Source organism: Musca vetustissima, unplaced genomic scaffold (genome assembly GCF_032173495.1).
Source record: "Musca vetustissima isolate MV318-11 ecotype Yass unplaced genomic scaffold, APGP_CSIRO_Mvet_v1 utg10349, whole genome shotgun sequence".
Taxonomy (NCBI): Eukaryota; Metazoa; Arthropoda; class Insecta; order Diptera; family Muscidae; genus Musca; species Musca vetustissima.
Window position 1 is genome coordinate 213191 of NW_026879760.1, and position 21374 is coordinate 234564.

The 21374-nt window shown below is 33.7% G+C and overlaps 6 protein-coding genes across 6 annotated transcripts in view; 4 read left to right on the top strand and 2 right to left on the bottom strand.

The window, feature by feature from the left end:
• Positions 1–21374, top strand: part of LOC133324881 (large ribosomal subunit protein uL13m) — a 111058-nt gene that overhangs the window by 62046 nt on the left and 27638 nt on the right. The gene's annotated exons all lie outside the window — the stretch shown is intronic.
• Positions 391–7837, top strand: LOC133324876 (uncharacterized). The gene is made up of 6 exons (XM_061533702.1): positions 391–482; positions 3964–4055; positions 5613–5901; positions 5969–6185; positions 6257–7640; positions 7707–7837. The coding sequence occupies exons 1-6, from the start codon at positions 391–393 to the stop codon at positions 7835–7837; spliced, it is 2205 nt and encodes a 734-aa protein (XP_061389686.1).
• On the top strand, positions 8533–9534 carry LOC133324877 (uncharacterized). Its single transcript, XM_061533703.1, has 2 exons — positions 8533–8601; positions 8677–9534. The coding sequence occupies exons 1-2, from the start codon at positions 8533–8535 to the stop codon at positions 9532–9534; spliced, it is 927 nt and encodes a 308-aa protein (XP_061389687.1).
• LOC133324886 (uncharacterized) lies at positions 9672–10083 on the bottom strand. The gene is made up of 2 exons (XM_061533712.1): positions 9845–10083; positions 9672–9773 (listed from the first exon to the last, which is right to left on the bottom strand). The coding sequence occupies exons 1-2, from the start codon at positions 10076–10078 to the stop codon at positions 9672–9674; spliced, it is 336 nt and encodes a 111-aa protein (XP_061389696.1). The 5' UTR covers positions 10079–10083.
• On the top strand, positions 10173–17482 carry LOC133324878 (centrosomal protein of 97 kDa). The gene is made up of 13 exons (XM_061533705.1): positions 10173–10231; positions 13295–13514; positions 13619–13879; positions 14560–14756; positions 14820–14903; positions 14967–15241; positions 15299–15382; positions 15447–15611; positions 15716–15892; positions 15989–16307; positions 16365–16532; positions 16596–16899; positions 16982–17482. The coding sequence occupies exons 1-13, from the start codon at positions 10173–10175 to the stop codon at positions 17480–17482; spliced, it is 2814 nt and encodes a 937-aa protein (XP_061389689.1).
• Positions 19224–19793, bottom strand: LOC133324884 (probable RNA-binding protein EIF1AD). Its single transcript, XM_061533711.1, has 2 exons — positions 19632–19793; positions 19224–19570 (listed from the first exon to the last, which is right to left on the bottom strand). Exons 1-2 carry the CDS (start codon positions 19789–19791, stop codon positions 19224–19226), a joined length of 507 nt encoding a protein of 168 aa, XP_061389695.1. The 5' UTR covers positions 19792–19793.

Genomic DNA, 21374 nt, shown 5'->3' on the forward strand with positions numbered 1-21374 from the left:
TCATACACCACCATCACACAATTACAATGGCAGTCAGCAGCTTTTATGTCATTGAACAAAGAGCGAACGAACGAACGGACGAGGCTGGCGAGAGAGTGAGAGCAGTGTGCCACCGTTTTGTTTATATCCATAGACGAGTATGTATGGATGTGCGACGCTGTGATGTGACAAAGAGTTGCGTTTCATACGACGACTCGTTGCTTTCGATGTTTACTACTACTACGATGGTTTGCCGTTGTTGTTGTCGTTTCAGTTAGTGTTTTGTAGGGGGACGGAAGGAACGAACATTGACAGCAACAACAGCAGCAGCAAAGGCAGATGTCAAAAACAAAACCGTACGTAGAATAATGTAAGGAAATCAAATGGAATTAAATTGTGTGTTCTCGCACGATGGGTTATGGCGCTCCGTATTACAGCAATGCGTTGGCAGCAGTAGCAGCAGCGACGCGACGGCAGACAGCATACACATTAATAACAATAATGTACTATTATCAGAACCAGACCTGCTGTTTTTGACAGATTCTACAACACCTTCTCGGAGACATTGTCACAGTTGTTATTGCTGTTACCGTTACTGCACCAAAGAGAAGGAGATGTGCACAGGCAATTTGCGAAATGATGATGGCGCGGCTGCGACAATCGTGTCGTTATACGAAGAGGGGAAGAAAGTGGGTGGCAAATTTATGCTTTTTCATTCATAGTCTTCATTACTAGCACACACACACTCATACATATATATACTATTGCACGCAAGCAGGCACCCTCTGCACATTATACAATCAATGCCATCACAATGATACTGTGTGGCATCAACACCACCACCATTATTATTATCACTCACGACACGACTTTTGTAAGCTTTTTTAGCTCTTGGACGAACTACGTTTCTCTCAGATGGTATTTAACGCTATTTTACTCTCTCTCTCTCTCTCTCACACTCTCTTTCTCTGTAACTTTCAGTTTGTATTTATCTCACCCTGACCCATCAGCAAACTAAAGAAACAGTTTGTCTAGCGTATTGTCCGTTTGTGTTTTCTTCACTTGCGGCCATCAAACGATGCGTGTGTGTATGTGTGAGTTTGCAAGTGCGTGTTTAAGATTTCATGGCATATTTTTAGGAGCGACACTTTAATATATCACTTTTTTTCTAATTTTGACCATCACAAACTACCAAGCGCATAATTCGCTTCCTCTTTTGGATTTTCTCTTGTTCCTTGTGTTCGTTCGTAGTTGTCGTCGTAGTCGTTAGTTGTATTTTTGTTATTAGCGTTTATTCCTTTTGCATTCGTAGGAAATCACTTTCACTTTTATTGTTCGTGGGAACTCGATTTAAATACAAAACGTATTATTTGGTCGTTGTTTGGTATTGTTATTACTGTTGTTTTTGTTGTTGTTGCTGTTGTTCTTCTCAGCATTAGTTAGTAATTAAATTATTTAATTGGAAGTATTGAAATTTTAAGAACTCAAACCTACATACCGATTCACAAAAAGTAGGAAACTAGATTTTCGGTTTTATTTCCTCAATATTTCTTGACTTGTCAGAAATGAAATTTCCTCTTTCCTTTCTTTACTTTTTTCACTTCAATATTCAGACGCACACATGCACAAAACCCGTTGTACAGATGAGATGGTACGTTTCCTTGTATGTACGTCCGTATATTATACAATATTGAACTCCTACAAGATTTCACTGTAGTAAGTTGAGAAGAAAAGAACGAGCACAAGGACTGAATATGTATTTTCGTTTTCTTTTTTTTAATTTGCTGCGTGAGTGTGTGTTTCACTATTTGCCTTTCTTTTTTATTTTGTTAAATTTGTGAAACTTTTACATTATATTTCATTATTTATCACAACTTTTGTAATTCATTAGCAATTGGAGAAGGGAAAAATCATTACATCCAAAAGTTAGCAACACTTTTTTCCACGCACACACAAACACACTAACAACAGCAGCATTTAGCAATTAATGGCAGCAAATCTTTATTTACCGCAGCGTACCAAATCGTCAACGACCACAACGCACGGACAGCACCACTATACTCATCGGGCTTTATCTATTTGACGCTTAGTTTTGCACCATCTGAATGGTAATTTTTGTAACATAAAGCTTTGGTGATTATTTTTCTCCGAATAGAGAGCTTTTAAAAGGCCTCTCTCTCTGTCTCTATTGCATATTCACCACACCATAGATGCAGGATGTAACGGAATTTAATAATACAAATAGTAAAGTTATTTGAATAAGCATTTTTATTTCAAATTTACTAAAATACCCAATTTGGAATAATAATTTCTAAATGGTATATTAAAGAAAAAGAATTCTGAAAATAAAAATAAAAAACGTTTGCATGGTGAATGAGGAGGTAACCAAAGGATAACATGAAATTACGATAGCTCAGCGATCATAACCGTCGTTTAACTGGATCTGATGAATGACTTATCATGGCATGTCGTAATTTCATTGAAGTCAGATCACCTCTCCATTATCATATACAACTACTGACAACTGATCTCGCAGAAGTTCAAAGATTGTGGCTTCAGTGAACTGTCCAATCCTTATGATAATCGGGTAGTAGAAAGGAATTTCCGTGACATCATTACATCTGCAGCCGCTTGCTATATATCTGTTGGTTGAATATCTGAACATAAGAGGATAATGTGACCAGAAAATCTGAAGTGCTGCAACATTGTTGTCGGCTCTCGAGCATAGTTAAGAACACCCCTACAATTATAGGTCGAAGATAAAGCTATTGCGTCGTGAAGTATCTAACCAAGGTTCTCGATTTATCGTTAGCCGCACTAGTAGTTCCCAAAGGTGATTCCTGTAGATTTCACTTTTGTCGACAGTAGTCGACAGACTTTTGAGACATTTCAATTCAGTTGAAAAAGAAATCAAAGAGGTGATATTTTGGAATTGCACAATCTCTACCTCTTTCGTATTCCACGGCATTGAGATTATTAGAAGGGGATAACGGTTACCATTGAATATGCGTTCATCCAAATCACCATCTATTTGATAGGCATCCACTAAACATCCATGTTAACACAAAAGTGAGTCTTTATATCAACAGGATAACATTTTATTGATACTAAAGTGGGGAACACATTGAAACTTTTTACCGGTTTTACCTACTTCATGAGGATTTATTTGACATATCATCAATGGAATTGACAATTTCAATCCACTGGGTTAACGAAATCGCGTACAATGTAAACGTAATATTACACAGCTAAGTTAAAGGAGCAATGATTACAACAAAAATTTCGATACATGGCCCTCCTTTTCTTTCGTGATTTTTATAATACACCTCAAGGAATTTAACACCGATAATAAATTTTAATCCGTAGAGCATGAGTTCTATATATGTTGCATAGTGATATCAACTGCTGTGATCCACAACATCAAACTTTTACTTTTATTCAATTTCGATTTTCCGTTATAAATTTTAAATGTTTTAACCGTCACAATGTTTGGTATACATTTCATTATCTCCTTCTCATGATTGAATACATTGAATCCAAATCAAATGTTCTAATGAACTGAATTTATTGCATTTGTTAGTTCTCATTTCTCTCATATATCTCTGTTGAAACTGATAACGATTTAAACAAGAACAAATAAAATTGAAGACAATATACCATTTGGCCACCTCTCTTTGATTCTCTCACTGCAAGTGTTTTCACTATCGCCGGTATGATTGTCTTCAGTCAGCATTTGCAGTTCAGTTAAAGAATTTCCTCGCTATAAAACAGACGTCTTGACATCGCCCACAACTTGAGTGAAATAGAAAAAAAAAACAAACAAATAAACAATAATTAATCGAAATAAAGAATGAATTAAAAATCAAAATACAAAAAAGAAATAGAAACAGAAATAAAATATGGAAAAGTAAATATTTCAGAGTGATTAAGTTTTAACCGATCCATTGCTTAAACGAGCTCGTATTGCATCTTCTTCTTTTGTAGAATATGGAATGAATTGAAATATTTCCTCAAAGCGCTGTTGTGTTTTTTGACCGCTTGTCTTTTGGTACCGCTTTTACTTATTCTATTTGTTTGTAAGTATTCGTCTATCTAAAATAAGGGATTTCAAACTGAATAGAGAGAAAATTTGAATTGTGGCAAATTACTAAATAAAAATTGAATTATGTCATATATTGTACTGTCTTAATGTTTGATCGCGTATTTATTTTCTTTATCCAATTCTTTTTGCATACGGTGCGTATGCGCAATGAAATATCCAACATAGTAAATATTTGCCCACCTACATAATTCATGTTAGAAGACTCATTATTACTCCTTCAAACATATGTATGTCCCTTATCTGTTATAGAAGAAAACAAAATCGCTAGCATTTGAAAAAAGAATTAACTGCAAAATATTTGCAAACAAATGATTTATTATTCAAATTTCAAAACAATGTTATAGGATGCAGACGTTCCGAATAGATGATTGCACTTATCTCATATATATGTATTTTAAATCATTTCTTAAAAAGTTCATATACTATGTACAATTCGCTACGTTTATTCCAATCAATATGGGTCATTTATATGGTATTTCACAATAAGGGCACTCACATACGCCCAGCACAAATTCAGACATCACAGTTGGTCCCATCACAAGATTCACTCACATATCGATTTTTGCAACGCCACATAATTTATTTTTTAAATGTATTAACACCCAATCAAAGTTCATATCAGTGACAGACTTCGTAGATTTATTGTTTTTTGAAAATCCGCGTACCTGCTTTGCAATCGAAACAATGATGTCGATGATGAGTTGTTAAGACCGAAACAATAACAAAAGTCCATAATTTTTAATCTTTGCCCCCAGCCGTTGTTACTCATAGTGTTAGGGGGTCTGATAAGCCTCTACAATTCTGGCACCTTACGATTTTTTATATTATACTTTTATCTACAATAGACGATAATAGTTGCAGCAATTCCTCAAAACCATAGTAATCGAACCAAAAGTGCACAAATAATATACATTTTATTTATAATTATTATTATGTTATGGAAATTTATTAAAAACTTAAAGATGGGAAACCCAGTTTTTTTTAATTTATTTTACTGATTATCTATCGTTGAAATATTTATAATTCAGGATTTTAAAACATAAGATCCAAGAGATCATAAGGACTACAAAATAGACACCGTTTTGATCTGGCTCTGGAATTAAATAAATACTAAAGAAAGTTAATTATTTATCACCCGTTTCAGTACCAACAGACAATAATATATAAATTTGTATACTTCTCTACCATATGGTTGGAATATTCGACGGAGACTCGTTGAAGTAAAATTTATAATGTTAAAAATACAGTCTTTATAAAAAACTTCGTTATATTTTTTAGCCTAAGTAGAATACTTCAATACCAGAACTGGTAAAGCGTTATACATTTGTATATACATAAATCGCCTTCTAGATTAAAATATTCGGTACTTTTTAGTAAACATTGCAGTAACTCATCCATTAAAAGACAGTAATAAGTTCATTCATACCCCACAATTCTATGTTGATCGACAGTGACATATTTCTCAATTAGAAATATTACCCATAGCATGTATTGATTTGTAAATATACAATTTTATATTGTCATTCAACAGGTGTCCATTATAGCAATGCTTTCGTCCATTATATACTATCAATCAAATATCCCGAACTGCAAATATCAAATACTAAAAAGATACGCTCATTCATTGATACTCCAAGAAATGCTGGCATTTTCAATTTTCTACTTCAAATAAAAGGACCATGTGATTTTGAGGCAATACGTAAACATTATGAAGAAAATCTGACAGGTGCTCGGGAGAAAACGGGTCATTTAAAATTTCCCAAACTGCGTCAGAAGTTAATGAATTGTTGGGGTCACTATGGCTGGGTTAGAGATAACAGGTAATCGACTAAATACAAAATAAACAAATACAAATTATTAAAATATTTTATTTCTTACTTTAAACAGTTCCTTTAACATCAACAACCACATCATATTGAATAAAGCAACATATCGTGGAAGTCCTGTACATGATGGAAATATTCAGGATTTTGTTAGCACCTTGGTTGAAAAGTATATACCCTCGGATTTACCGCAGTGGCAGGTGATTGTTATTCCAATTTCATCGAACAAATCATTATTGAATGTGGAAGTTGCCGATGAAGAAACATCCAATGCACCTCAGGTAATATAACTATTTTTTTTCTATTCTTTTGGAACCAAATTCTACTATGCTCGATTTCTCCTCCGCTTTAGGAAGATCAACATTACTATATACTGTTGAAAATTCATCATTTGATCATTGCCGAGGAAGACGATTTACACATCAGTGAAATGTTAATGCTAAGGGATAGCAGCGAAAGACCAATTATCGAAATTGGCGAATATACCCAAAACATTTCCAAAACCAAAAGTCTCTCGTATTTCATTCGAAAGCCCGAACACATTGAGCGACTTTTGAAATATTTGATGCGTGTAATTGTCAATCAATGGAATAAATTTATATACGAATTTGAATCCCTGGAGACGCCAGACGATACGAGTGGCATTCAAATCACCAATATCAGTCAATTGTTTTCGTTGCTTCTGATTGTAGCTGTCAATGTTGTGATTAGCTATTGGAAAACAGCCATTGCAAAGAAGCACAAATCACATCGCTATCAAAAAAATTTATCGCAGACGGAGAGTAAAATCAAAGTAATTAGACGGCTCTTAGCCAAGGAGGCGGAACAGAGACATTTGTCCTGGCCAACGGCTAAATTTGCTATTCAAAATTCTTTACAACCCTCGAATCTCACCAAAACTTGGGCCACACTTGTCTGGAAGGCAAATGTTAACAGCATGCTAGCACTTCCCTATCGTATCTTCTGTGAAATTATGGCCCTTAGAGATTTACTTGTCAAAGGTGAGACAACGCTAAGCACAACATACTCGGGACGTCTTTCAATATTTTTGCCACTCTTGATCTATGCTCAAATGGAATTCCTAAGAATTTGTTATGAAATCTTTAAAGCTCCGGTCAATATATTCGAAGAACTTGTCCAATATCCTTCGAAAGAAGTTAATAAACTGCATAAAATGTCCTACTCCGGACGTAAAATCGCTTCATTTTCGAAACCAATCGATGCCCAAAAATTACGTAAACGTGTCGCCTTTAATGATGAAGTACGCGAATCCGACTATGTGCTATCCTGTTTGTCGGGTGCAATCCGAGACTATCTTGAGTTGTACTCGTCCGATGTAGCTATACCAAAAATGCTCAACACAACATGTCGCACAATTGCCAAAGGCTATTTCACTGACAATTTAGATGACAAATCCGATTACATTGGTGGGGTTGTATTTCTTCCATTGCCACTTAAGGTGCCAGATCATGGACATGCTCGTCAAATCCACTCGATAATAGAGCAAATTCGCCGTAAACAAGTCATGATTTATTTGGCCTCAATGGGGCAAACGAAATATGATATGCTGACTTCGATATTTCCCAGAGTTTTGACCAAAATATGCATCAACTACTTTTCATCCAATTTCCCAATAACAATCACTGAAATATATGGTGAAAGTTCAAGTTTCGAAACAACATGGGGACAAACGGTACAAGATGTTTTACTATTTAGACCACCTCAGTCGAAAACATGTGAGTATTTGATTATGTTTCTCTATTGAGGAATAATTTACTACTTTTGTTATTTATGTGTTGTAGGCTTGTCACTAAATGTACATCATTTCGGTGATCGCTATCGTTTGGCAGTAATGGCTGATACTCAACTGGGTCCAGATCATTCGAAAATTGTTCGTTCGTTTGAGAATTATATGGAAAGTATGACACTGTAAGGAATGGAATAAAAACATCTGTGATGATATGAAAATATTAAATTTATGTTTTTTACTTTTTTAAATGACGAAATAAATCTATTTTAAGTCAATCAGGTTAGTAATGTTTATCACTTCCTACGCCTGTAAATAATAAAAACTAGCTGAACCGAACTAGCTGTAGAAATATTATTTAGTAACTTTTTATTCAAATCTCAAAATGCTGAAAATTGGGAACACTTTTTCGTATGAAACATTTGCCACCCACTGAGAACCACGCCCAAAAGCCTCTAAATACCGAATATTGGAGGTACCGCTATATGGGGGCTACCAATTTTTGTATGAAGATTTGCCACCAAAATAAGAAATTAAAGCAAATTCGGTTGAAAAAGCCTCAAAATACCCAATATTATTTGTACCGTTAAATGGAAGCAACCAATACCAAACATTCAGGATTAGTAGAAATCGACATAGAATTTTATTCTGATCTAGATGGGGATTCTGGTGAATATTACAAGGTGTTGCAAACGTAATGAAAATTTTTATATAGACTTTGCTTTGGTATAAAAACATATATTGCATAGAAATTTTAATCAGCATACACAAATTGTTTTTTACCTTGTCAAATAGTTTGTGATCTATTTGTAAAATAGCAAAGATTAAAAAAATAATAATTAATAAATATATTAAATTGATTCATATTGTAAAAACATAGAATGCAAGAGGAGGGACGATTATCTAATAATTTGTGTCGATATATTTTCGAAGATCCAAAACTAAATCATGTAAGTAATGACCACCATATTGTCATAACCAAAACCAAATATAAAAACATTTAGTTTATTTCATTTCATCAAAAGTTATCGTCCTTTTTGTCTAAAAATCCAACGAGATATGAGAAACAGTTCAGTCATGACAATACATCCAGGAAGCATCAAATTAACAAGGAAATATCCAGTGGAGGTGATGCCGATCGCTCCACATACGATAATTATTTATTACAAAATGCTTATAATGACATATCTAAATTTAGTTTGGAGGCGGCTTATGTTCCTAGGCGAAAGCACGATTATCATCAAATAGACATTGCACACGATCCGTTGTGTAAATGCCAACACATTTCTGCTGACATGTCTAAAAGCACACAAAAGAAATCGGAAAATAGACGTCAAATACATGAAACAGAATCGTTAATGGAAAGAATTTGCAATCGTTCTGAGGGAAGTGAAAAGAGTCAAAGGTCATCTAAAACTGTTATTAGTCGCAGAAGTTCGCAGGATCTTAGACAAAGGGTAAGGTCACAATGTAAGCTAGCTGAAGAGGTATCAAAGTTATTAGAGACCACACAAGTTGCTCCCGTTTACACAAACTGCGATGAAAATAAAGAATCTATCAACATTCCTCAGAAATCGATAGAATGCGAACATTGTACACATATTGATAATAATGATGTCCAGACAGACATCCAGTCTCAACAAAAGGACGTCATGACCGAAATAGGTAGACACGATTTTACTGAAAGTTCGGCGCAGGACAAATTAACCATTACAGCTGATGAAATTGTCTCCTCGAAAGTAATTAATCCCATGATACGAAAACTACAACGTATGAGATTGAACAATTTACGGGAGGAAATGTCTTTAATGGAAGATTTGGAACGACTGCCACACAAAGTCAACGAAGTGTATAAGGCATCAGTGTCCCTGCCAGACAAGTAAAACGCCAATAGAGTTTAAATTTGCTGATAGTATTTTCTAATAAACAAAACATATATTTTGGATGCAATAAACGTTATTCAAACAATATAAAAAATATCTTAACTTTAATTAAAGTCCAATTTAAATCCCTTCCATTTTCAGCCGCTGCGATAAATCTCCTTGCAATTGTTCATAAACAGGACCATCATGTTGTAGCCTTCCTTGTCAAAATCGATATTTTCGCCACCAAAAAGAATGGCCTAAAAACAAACATACACAAGTTAATTATTTTTGTAAGCAATTGCACACAATTCTCTTCCCCTGTGCTTACCTCCTTAGCTTTTACGCTTGTAGGTCCCATTGCTTTTCCAATAACCTCAATCCAATCACCTGTTGTTGCATCTACTGAATCCGGAAGCTGAACTGTAATCTTTTCATCATCGGTGCTAATGCCAGTTAAGTTTGTACCGGCTTCATTCTCGACACACAACATTATGCTCACATTTTGTCCAGCAAACTGTCTTAGCATTTTGCCATTTACGTGGGTTCTTGCTTCGAAGGCCATTTTATTTACTATGGGTCCTGTACCTACAAAAACACTATAAATGTAGAGTAATGCAAAAGTTGTGAAATTGCCTGAGCTTCTCGGAATGTAAACAATGAATGAAAAGAACAGCAATTGCCGCCGAAAAGTTTGCAATTCGTTTACTGTTTGGTGGTGGGTGATATTCGATGGTAAATCGATCTTATCGATATTTTCTGTAAATATCGATTGATACATCGATTAAAACGGCTATGCTACATTTACATCGAACGAATTTTTTGAATATCCCCATTATTTGATCTGTTCCCGTACTGTAAGAATCGACTATTTTTTACTACAATAACGAATTTTCCTTTATGATGTCGAAGATAATAGTTAGATTCTTGCAGTACGGGGACAAACAAATTGTTATCATTGTACGATATCATGATTCTAATGAGATGCAAAACGGTTTTTGTACGAATAAAAGAAGAACAAATTATCAAAAGAATTACTGTGTTTAGAACGTATTTTCCAAATAATCGAAATATTACAGGAGCATTGCAATTGTTGTAATTTTTTTTTCATTTTCAATTTGCAAACAAATATTTTTGGCACAAGATGATAATTGTCATTATGATCATGTTTAAATATCGTTAATTGAGTCGATTTAAAATCCTTTTAATAACGGGTTATCCATTTCGTGGTTTAAAAAGTATGGAACTGGAATTCGACATCTGTCTGACATTGGTGAAAATGGATCGTTTATGCCATATACAGACGGGCGTTGTTGTTGTAAAAGCCATATTGCCTTTACACAATGAACTGAAGTGACAGACGTTGAGTCAAATTTGAATTTATATGTCGTTCTCCTTTATTCTATTACCCCCATACAAAATTCTTTGAGCAAAAAATGTCTTTTGCACATAGTTCAACTCGAATAACTCTCCAAACAACAATAAAATTAGTCCCATCCTTAACAATCGGGGGAATTTATCAAAAAATGTCAATCAATTGGAAATTTCATTTATGATATCGAAGAAAATAGTAAAATCGAGTAGATTCTTGCAGTACGGGAACATACTAAATAGTTCCGTTCCAGAGCCTAAAAGAATCTACCATGGTATAATAATTACAAGGTAGGGCACAGCTACCAACTGATTACAATTTTTTTCTCAAAGTGGCTTGTTCCATCAAATCAAAATACATATTTTGTGTATGTATTGTTTTGAACATAATGTCAAATAAATTCAAAATAAATTGAAATATATTCAAGTTTAATTGAAATGAAAATAAAGTTTTTAACACGTTCGTCTGAAAGTAATTACTTTGTTATTGATGAAACAAACATTTTATGGTATTCCCTACTATATTTTGGGAAGAAATCATAACCTTTCATTAATTTTTCGCGTTTTTATTTTTGTGTTGAAAAAATGTCAAATAAACACAAACACTTGTTGCGAATATTTATTTTGTTTTTGGCAGAAGAAGCCACACGTGCATAGTTGCTTTTTTGTTATTCACCTCAAGCTGCCCTACCTTGTATTATTGTACCATGGAGTCTACTAACTTTACAAGTTTTGCAACTTTTTACTCGAAAATCGTTCCTGAACCCACAAAACTGGTAAAACATTGAATCAAATTTAAGAGAACACAACAACAAAATGACGTTCTCTTTGTAATCTTTTTACTCGAAAAATTTGATTGAGTAAAAATGGTAAACAGGAATTCTAACTTCTAATTGGCTGTTTGTTGATTTTGAAGTATTGCCATCTAATTTTGGCATATTTACTAAATTTGAGTTCCCGAATTTTTCAAATTATTTTGAGAGCAATTTCGTTTCTTTTTTACTATCATTACTAATGAAATAGTACTGAAACATACGAAAATATTTCAGAAAAATTTTTAATGATGAATGAAAAATAAAAATGTGAATGGTTTTAATATACCTATGTATATCCATTGCATTTTGTTTCTGCGAAACTTTACTGAGTAAATGTTCCAGTAATATTTTAGAATCAAAGCACTCTCTTTACGGAAGTTTGGTGTAAAAAGACAACATTTAATAACAATTGTTACAAAATATCGAGTAGGCAGGGAGACTTAATATTAAAATGTATCAAAAACGACAACAGTTAAACAGTTTGGGTAAAAGCAATAGGGCTGCTACAACAACAACAACAACAACAGTTAAACCAAATAAAAACAAGTGAAAACATAAAGGAAAAGTAATTAGCCATAGATTCTATAGATTTGTATAAAACAAGAAGTTTTTTCATGTGCGAAATCAACGTTGTTAATGAGCCCGCCAGAAGATGTCATTATATTGGCTTTAGCTCCACATTGCAAACATTCTCGAAAATCTTATATGAACACATCATGATGAAAGGATACCGGAATGAAACTCACTGTGAATTGACCACAAGTCATCGTTAATCGGCATAACACATGAAGTAATCGATTTTCTAAATATTAGTGGAATCGAAAATATTTTCTTCAATCACTAGGAGAGAGTCTAAACAATTAAAGGATTTTTTTGCTGGTCAAATAAAATTGTTTATTTTTTAATACTCGAGTATTTTTTACTACTTAAAGTGGAAAATTATAAATCTACAAGTTTGCTAATATTTAAAAAAAGAAAACTTAAGCGAAAAGTGAGAATAAGAAGTGCTCCTTTCGATCGGATTTTTCGTAACTCAAAAAGGACGAACATCGATTTTTCTAAAATAAAAAAGGAAATAATTGTGGCCGGCTAGCCATTTGAGAAACGCAGACTGTTCTGTGCTCTACCAAAAACTAAAAAAAATCAATTGGTCACTGTTCTGACGGAGAAATGAGTAAGTTTTAGGTTTTATCAAGGAAAATGGCCGAATACAATTGAAATTTGTTAACAGGAATAATTGTGAAAATCTTATTGGAATGGGGGAGCAAATAAATATGTATTTAAAATTCCATCAGTAATGTGGAATAGATTCTAACCCATTACTAAATGTAATGGACTCGTCCCAAGTTTTAAGAATAATAAACAAACATTAAAAATTAATAAAAATGTATATATTTTGCATTTGACTTGACTCTGTGAAAAATTTAACCAAGTACCATGACGTCACTTGCCCTCCAACCACCCCCTTTGCATTGTAATAATATAATGAACAATGTTAACTTCCTTCATAAAAATGCTCATTGAAGACTTATGTTGTTTATCGTCATCGTCGCTACCTCAGTGCCTTGAGTGGATTTATGTCCATACACTTCTAGCACAGTGTCTACATTTTTTTGCTTCATTCTCATACCACTCGATTGTTTTTGTTTCTTTTCAGGTGAAGAGGAATGTGAAAAAATTGTTTTGGACTTGTCTCGCAAGCAATTGAAAAAAGTGCCAAAACAAGAAGAAGCCCAAAATGTACGTGTTCTTCTCTTGGATGAAAATGAATTACAAAAAATTGATAATATCGATTCATATCTTAAAATAGAAAAGGTACGTAGACTTACTTGTATGTCTGCTATCCAAGCATTTGAGACAACACTTGTTTCCGGTCTGTAATAATATTTCTGCATTACTTTTTTGTCTATTTCTTGCAGCTATCCTTGAGCAAAAATCAATTGCTACGCATGTATGGCATATGTCGTTTACATTGCTTGCGAGAATTAAATCTTTCGTTCAATGGGATTTTATCAATTGAAGGCTTGAAAGAATGTACCCACTTGCGCATTTTGAATTTGGAGGGAAACAACATTAAAAATATTGAACATCTAAATACCAACACAAAGTTGGAATATTTAAATTTGGCTGAAAATAGTATAGGCAGTATATCGGATATATCATTTCTAAAGTGCCTAAAGGTATGTTATGATTCTTTTATATTTTGCTATTATTTAAACGAGTTCGTATTTTTGATACGAGGTGCACATCAATTAAATATATTTTGAAAGAATATTGAAATATGTATTTATGCTTTAGACGAATTGAAAAATCACATATGCTGTAATGTCTACTCTCCTTAGAACTTTATTCTCACGATCTCAATACTACTGTCTATGCTTTCCCCTTGAGGAAGTCTAAAACAGAGTAAAGTTCTTCTAATAGGCCAAATAAAACAATCCATATTAACATTTTCAAAACACATATCTATGTACTTTGCATATCTTGTCTTTTTCTTGGATTGTCAAATCTCTTTCTATTAATGTATTTGTTTTCTTATTAAGTGAATAAACTAAAATGACATTGACCTTTGAACCAAGACTATGGTATTAAAAAACTTTCGTATGAGTATGTAACATAACTTTATTATTTTTCTTTTACGGCTCGTCTTTTACCTAATACATTTGGTGCATAATTGTACATAAACAGTGCCAACCTTTTTTTCTCACTTCATCTGTGCCAAATATAGTAACAATAATGTGTTGTGATTTAACATAGAAAAGTATTCTAATATGTAGGCACAAATACATATAATTGAACTTCTACTATGGGATTGATTGTCGATTATTGCACTTCGTTTTAATAATTCTTTTAATTTTAGGAACTATATTTGCATGGAAATCGATTAACACATTTAAGACAGTGCGATAAATACTTACCGCAATCACTGGAGGTTTTGACTTTGGCCAAAAATAATATAAGCGATTTAAACGAAATCTGTACATTGGCACATTTGAACAATTTGAATAGCCTAACTATTAGTGAGAATCCATGTGTTTCGATGACAGCAGGAGCTGAGTAAGTAACAGCATAATCTCCAAACAATTTAAAGCTCTTATGAAATATATTTCAATATTTTAGTGGGTTTGACCATAGACCATTCGTTTTGAATTGGTGTTTGAGTCTAAAAGTTATCGATGGTTTTGTGGTAGATCCCATTGAAAGGTAATACTTTAGAATAGGATCCACGGGTTGTTTATTGATTTAATAAAATCATTTTTATTGCAGCCTTAAAGCTGAATGGCTGTATAGCCAAGGACGTGGTCGTAGTTTCCGTTTGGGGGAACAGGCCGCACTTGCTAAATATTTGAGTTCTGTTTGCCCTTTAATTGGAAAAGCATTAGAAAATGAAAATGAACGCAAACTGCGATTGATACTAAGTAAAGCTCAACATCATCAGCGTCAACTGCAGGAAGAAATATCGGAGAACTCTAACGCGTCAGCGAATAATTCACCGTCATCGGGACGAAAGAAACCTGCAAGTCGTATACAATCACCAAGATGTAAGTAATGCAGAGTACGAAGCTTATATTTCTAATAAAATTTCTCAAAACTTACAGTTTCACGTTTAAGTGGTCGTCAAGGCTCACCAGATTCTATGGTTAATAGTTATCATGGTAATACGGCCAATGATCGTAATGAAGGTACGTTATAAGGAATTTTATTATTTTTGAAAAAAAATCATAAATGTTTTTTTTTTTATCGCAGCAAATCATGCTACACAAATGACAACATCACTGATCGAAAATGTAAAGAACTGCGAATCAATAATGTCACAAAGTTTGGAGGGCTCAAATGGTAATAATTCGAATGCAAAAATGAATAATTCACAGGAATCTACACCACGTACAATAACTCCAAATCCGTATAATGGTAAGCAATCGGTTCATATTAGGGGGTCGTATGAAGAGACAACAATTATTTTTTCATTATTTTAAAAACCTGGCTTTCGACATTAAACTCAATTTTCATTGCAGAACAATCATATGCAAATCAACCATTAAGTGGGGGACCTTTGGCGGCTGCATCAAAAATGGTACCCGTACCGGAAACGCTTATGAGTCCAGATGTTTGCCCCGCCTCAGTGGCTCAACGGGTAACTGTCTCAGCAATAAATACTCAAATACAACAAACAAAAACTAATAAAAATAAAGGTAAGTAATTGACATTACAACAGTGTATATTTTTGTAAAATTCAATGGGGAATATATTATTTTTTGCATTTAAATTCTTACCCTTTACAATACTAGATAATCGTTTAAATTCACCAAAAATGCGCAGTCCTCACCTGAAACGCAATACTGCGGAACGCAGTCCAACAATGAGTCCAAGAAAATCCAATACAGTTGCCAACAATTCGAATATTCACCAACAAATGTCCAATACAAAAATGATTTCAAATCAGCAGCAACATTTGGAACAACAACAAATAAAGTCACGGCAATTTGTCACAAATTCAATGCATGTTGCAGCTCCAGACGATTGTTCAGCAGGTGGTAGTTCTGACGATGATAGTGATAACATCAATGTGGATAAATTAAAAACGATACGCAATAAAGCAGCGCAGAGGTAAGAAAGTTATATTTTTACATTGAAATAAATAATTGAATTAAATTTGATGTATAGGTGTCAACAAATGAAACAGAATATGGAGAATTCCAGTTTGAATTGCAGCCAAGATACCGAATCATCAGCTGTGGTAATACAAAAAATATGGCGAGGATATCGTACACGCAAAAAAACCAAGGACATTGCGGAGAAATTACTTAAGCGAAGGACGCATGAATACATTGAGTAAGTTCAGATACTAAATATATATCGGAGACATAATAATATATCTTTCTTTTCTATAATTAGCAAATTAACCAAAGACATGGAAATGACAAAGGCCCAACTGGAAAATGAACGCAAAATTCAGCAGCTTCAAATGCAGGCCATTAATGCGCTTTGGAAAAAGGTTTCTTCAATGCAAAACACAGTTGTCACAACTAACCCAACCCCGGCAAATGCAGATGCTGTCCATGGAGATCAATCATCATCGGTAGGGTCATCGTCATCTAGCAATGTGGTAGTCACACAACCAAATACATTATGTTTAGATAATAGTTCAACAACGGTGGTAAATGATTTAGCCAAGACATGTGGAATGCTAACAAATCAGGTAAGGAGGGTATTTTAGTAAACTCACTATGAACGAAGGTAGATGTCAACAATGTAATTTGTTTTTTTTTTCTCTCTCTCAGGTACAACAATTGCAGGGTTCAATGAGAGATATTTTAAATTGTCTCACATTGTTCTGCAATTTACCTCAAGAGAACGTAAAACGTCTCTTGACTGCCGGTGTAGCTGAGGCTTTATCCCAAACAACAAATCCCCTCAATACCTCGAATAGTAGCGAGAAAAAAGACTCAGCAGCTACACAAACAGAAATAGTGGCAGTACACACGCCACAAATGGAGAATCAAACGAATTTCCCGTTTACAAAAGTGCGCCCTTCAACCTTAGCCTTGTTGGAAGCTCAAAACCCGACTAACAGTAGTGGCACGGGTAATACAGCGGCAGTTTCGACATCTACAGACATGGACCAACCATTGGAAACTCCCACTAATCACAAAAGACACATGCCGCCGCCAGATGAAAGTGGGGTATGCAGTGACGATGTCCGTTCGTATGATTCTGTTTCAATATCCGAGAAACAAGACGACGATGAGAAACATAATTTACAGTTGAAATCCAGTGGCTGAATTTGAATGCCTGAAATAGGGAATTTTAAACGTGATATTCTACTGTTTCATTTCATTGTAAAAGCATTGCAATACATTACCAACTCGACAATTTTGTTAATTCACTTTAAGAGTTCACTCGATATCTATAATTGCAAGAAAAATCCGTTAGGTACATAAGTCTTATGTATCGTGTGGAAATTTGAGTTTGTCATTTTATTCACATGAATGAAAACAAAAACGAAACATTCCCTTGTCCTTTGTAAACACGCACTCATTCTCTTACACTCTCTCAGGCCTCCTAGTCATTTGCTCTTTGTGTCTTTCTCACCAAAGGCTTAATTAAATAAGATCTCATAGTATTTTTACATACACAATTTCACAAATTATACTGAAATAGCAACAGTAATTAGTATTATTAGAAATATAGCTTTTGCATCTCATAGAAAATACACAAAACAAAAAAGAAAAATGAAAAAATCAAATCCAATGATATCAATATGTCTCCTTCACACGAAACTAAAAGAAGAAATTTGCAACCACCAACTGTTCAGTCACTAAGGAGAATTTAAAAAAGTCTCTGCCGCCACCTCCACCACCAACACAAAAGCATTTTAATCTAATATTTTAATAAAACAATAAATAATAAGTTTGCAGTGGAAACGGTTTTGATTGAAATTTGCATCTACTAAATTAAAATTTTGAGTATTTACATTGCAGAATTGGTACATAGTTTGAAAAAAAAATATATATATATATATATATATTTTACCGGAAAATATGCAGCAAAGAAACATTATACACTCCATTCATTTCAATCAGTCATATTCTAATCGTAACAGGAACAACGAAACTTCAAAATATATTTATTTGATTTTTCGTTTTTGAACGCATCATACGCCAACAAGATATGTCAAATTTGTCCAATTTCATTTCGGTTTTACTCAAGAATTATGTAAATCAATCGAATATATTTATTTTTTATTGAATCTCTATCTAGATTGTAAGATATATTTATATTTAAAATCCAACAACAAAATATACACACAAAATTACTCATTTTTAATTTTGGAAAATTGCAAATTACAGTGGAAAATAAAATTAATGCAGCTTTAATAAATTGTAAATGTCTATTATTTTGGTCAAGAGTAGGAAGAATGGTTTAAAAGAAGTATTGATCTATTGAAGCACTCATATATTTTATTCCTATTTGTAGGTACTTTACTCCAGTACTGTATTGTTTCTGTAGGATTTCCGACTTCTCATTTAAGGCTATACCACGATATTTATTTTCGGAAATTTGAAGACTCCCGTAAAATATAAATTGCAGTAATTCAAATATTACTAGAATTATTCGAATCATACAGGTAATAAATAAAAATATATAAATATCCGAAGAAGTAGATTATATTTGGAAAGGCAATGAACAACAAATTATGCATGTTGAAAATGATTTATTTATTTCGTATTAAAATCATAAACCAGTTTATAAAACTGAATGTTCTAAAAGGAGTTTATAAAACTGAATGGGCGTGTAAAACGATGTAATAAAAATTGGTTTGGTTTAATGATAAGATATCTAAATCGACTTATTAAGAAGATCCATTCCGCAAAGATCCATTCCGAATGAAGACACTATCCACTCGATTATTTAAGAATATATCTTATTTAACAACTATTACATTTAACATTAAGATTGTTGCTCACATCATATCACCCTGGAACTATTTTATATGCCAATACAACATATAAATTTCAATGTTTATTCTTCTTCAGAACTGTCTTCCTCATCATCAGTATCACTGTCATCGGAATCTTCAATTATTCTAGCAGCTGGCCGATTCATATTTGGTTCAAGATCATCATCGTCATCCTCTTCTTCGTCTTCAGACGAACTTTTTGGCAGATTGGTTTGATAATTGTCTTTATTAGATTTCATGGCAAACCTGTCCGGCCACACTCCAGCCTTTTTATATTCCTTAATGTGTTCTGGTGTTAATATTTTGCATATTTCACCTTTTACCTTGTCGCCCTCCTCAATGGGTTCCACTAATATGAAATCGCCACGTTTTACCCAGACATTCTTGCGGAATTTATTGGGCATAGTAACTGTAAAAGAAGATTGCAATTAAATGATTAAAAGTCCTAAGAATACGTTTAAATTCCATACCAAGAAACCGTTCATCATCCACATTGGCGGTTTCCACCTCATGTAGATTATTGCCGCGGCTGCAGACCACTCGAACAATTTGTTGATTATCTTTGGGCAGCTCGTAGTCGTCCTCCATCATCTCCTTGAGAACATGTTTTTGGCGTGTAACTCGAGACATCCTAAAATGTTTCCAATGGAGGAATTACAATGAAGAGGAAATTTTGGAACAAGCCCATTGCACTACTCACTTGTTTTCAGACGTTGGTGCGTTCAGGAATTTAGATATTTTCTAGTGCTTTCAAAATATTTTAGTTGTTTTTGTATTTTTAAATTCATTTAAGTTAAAAATGAAAATATTTTTTGCAGTACTAGCAGTTACTGCTTAGTTCCTGGGAATGCAATGACAATGTGCTTTGGTTCCCTAGAGGATGCGAGTGACGCCTGCAAAAATAAAAAACGTTCCACCTGCTGTAAATGGGTGAGAAGAAAAAATTGCCGATAAAGAGGGAACTCACAGAGAGGAAAGGAAAATTTACGAATGAGGTGTGATGGACACCGCTTAAGAAGAGTATTGTTGAGAAAGAGGCATGAGAGAATTGCCGATTAGGGATATCGCAAGTCGGGTATGAAGGCGGCACTATCGATAATTGTTCTTGTGTCATTGCTAACGATTATTACATGACAACGATAATAGGTCTGCTCGTTTAATATTCGGACTACACAATAAAAAATTAAAAAAAACCTCAAATGACACGGATATTCCATTTTATACTTAGATGACATATCCTAAGATTAGGATATGTTATAGGGACAAAACAGACCAAATGACACAAATATTCAATTCCCGTACCAAAAAACTGGCAAAACATTTCAAAATGTATAAAAAATCTAAACCGATGAATGTTATGCTGATCTTAAAACATTGTACTTTTGTTTAATATTATGAATGATGTGTATGTATGTTGTTGTTTTTAGAATACCTTTTCGCCTAGATTCTTTAAAATGCCGGTGTCCACCATTTCCAATAGTGTGGGTTGTGACAGCAATCCAAGAGGTACCTCACCTCCATATTCCATTTTGAACTTAGATTACATATCCTAAGATTATGATATATATAACACAATTTTAGATTATGATTTTTTAGATAGGAACAATCACATCAGTGACTATGTTCCCTCCCATAATGACTTCGATGACGGTAGACTAAATATTACCAGCTGAGAATCCTGAGAGAGAAGTCACTAATGCTGGTGTTTACAGTAAGGAATATAGCTAATTCCTTACATATAAACTTAATCTTTGTAGCGTTTTTCAGGCAGAAATCCCTGCAAAAAAGAAAAAAAAACGATTTTGCATAAAATGCGTTTTAAGTTTTCAATTTACTCACACTTTATATGGGACAGAGGAACTTCTACAGCTTCTCAGTTAGAGTGTGTAAGAGATATTCATATTCATTTTTTACACAACATGACGTCTATTATAGTGAACAATCGTGCATCATTAACTTAAAATTACTTTTTTGAGTTATGCCTCTCTTGCAGCAAATGAGCGAGATGTCGATATATGGGCAGCTAGAAACAACTGAACATATACTCTGTGGATGTCCATCGCTCATCACATCACTCATCTAACCCCATCTTCACTTTGGACCCAACCTTTTACAACCTAGAGTCTAACTCCAGCAGAATAGATAAAAAAACGACCAATGTTTGTAAGCTTAAAAATTTATTAAAGTTTTGAAAGCAAATAGGAATACAAAAG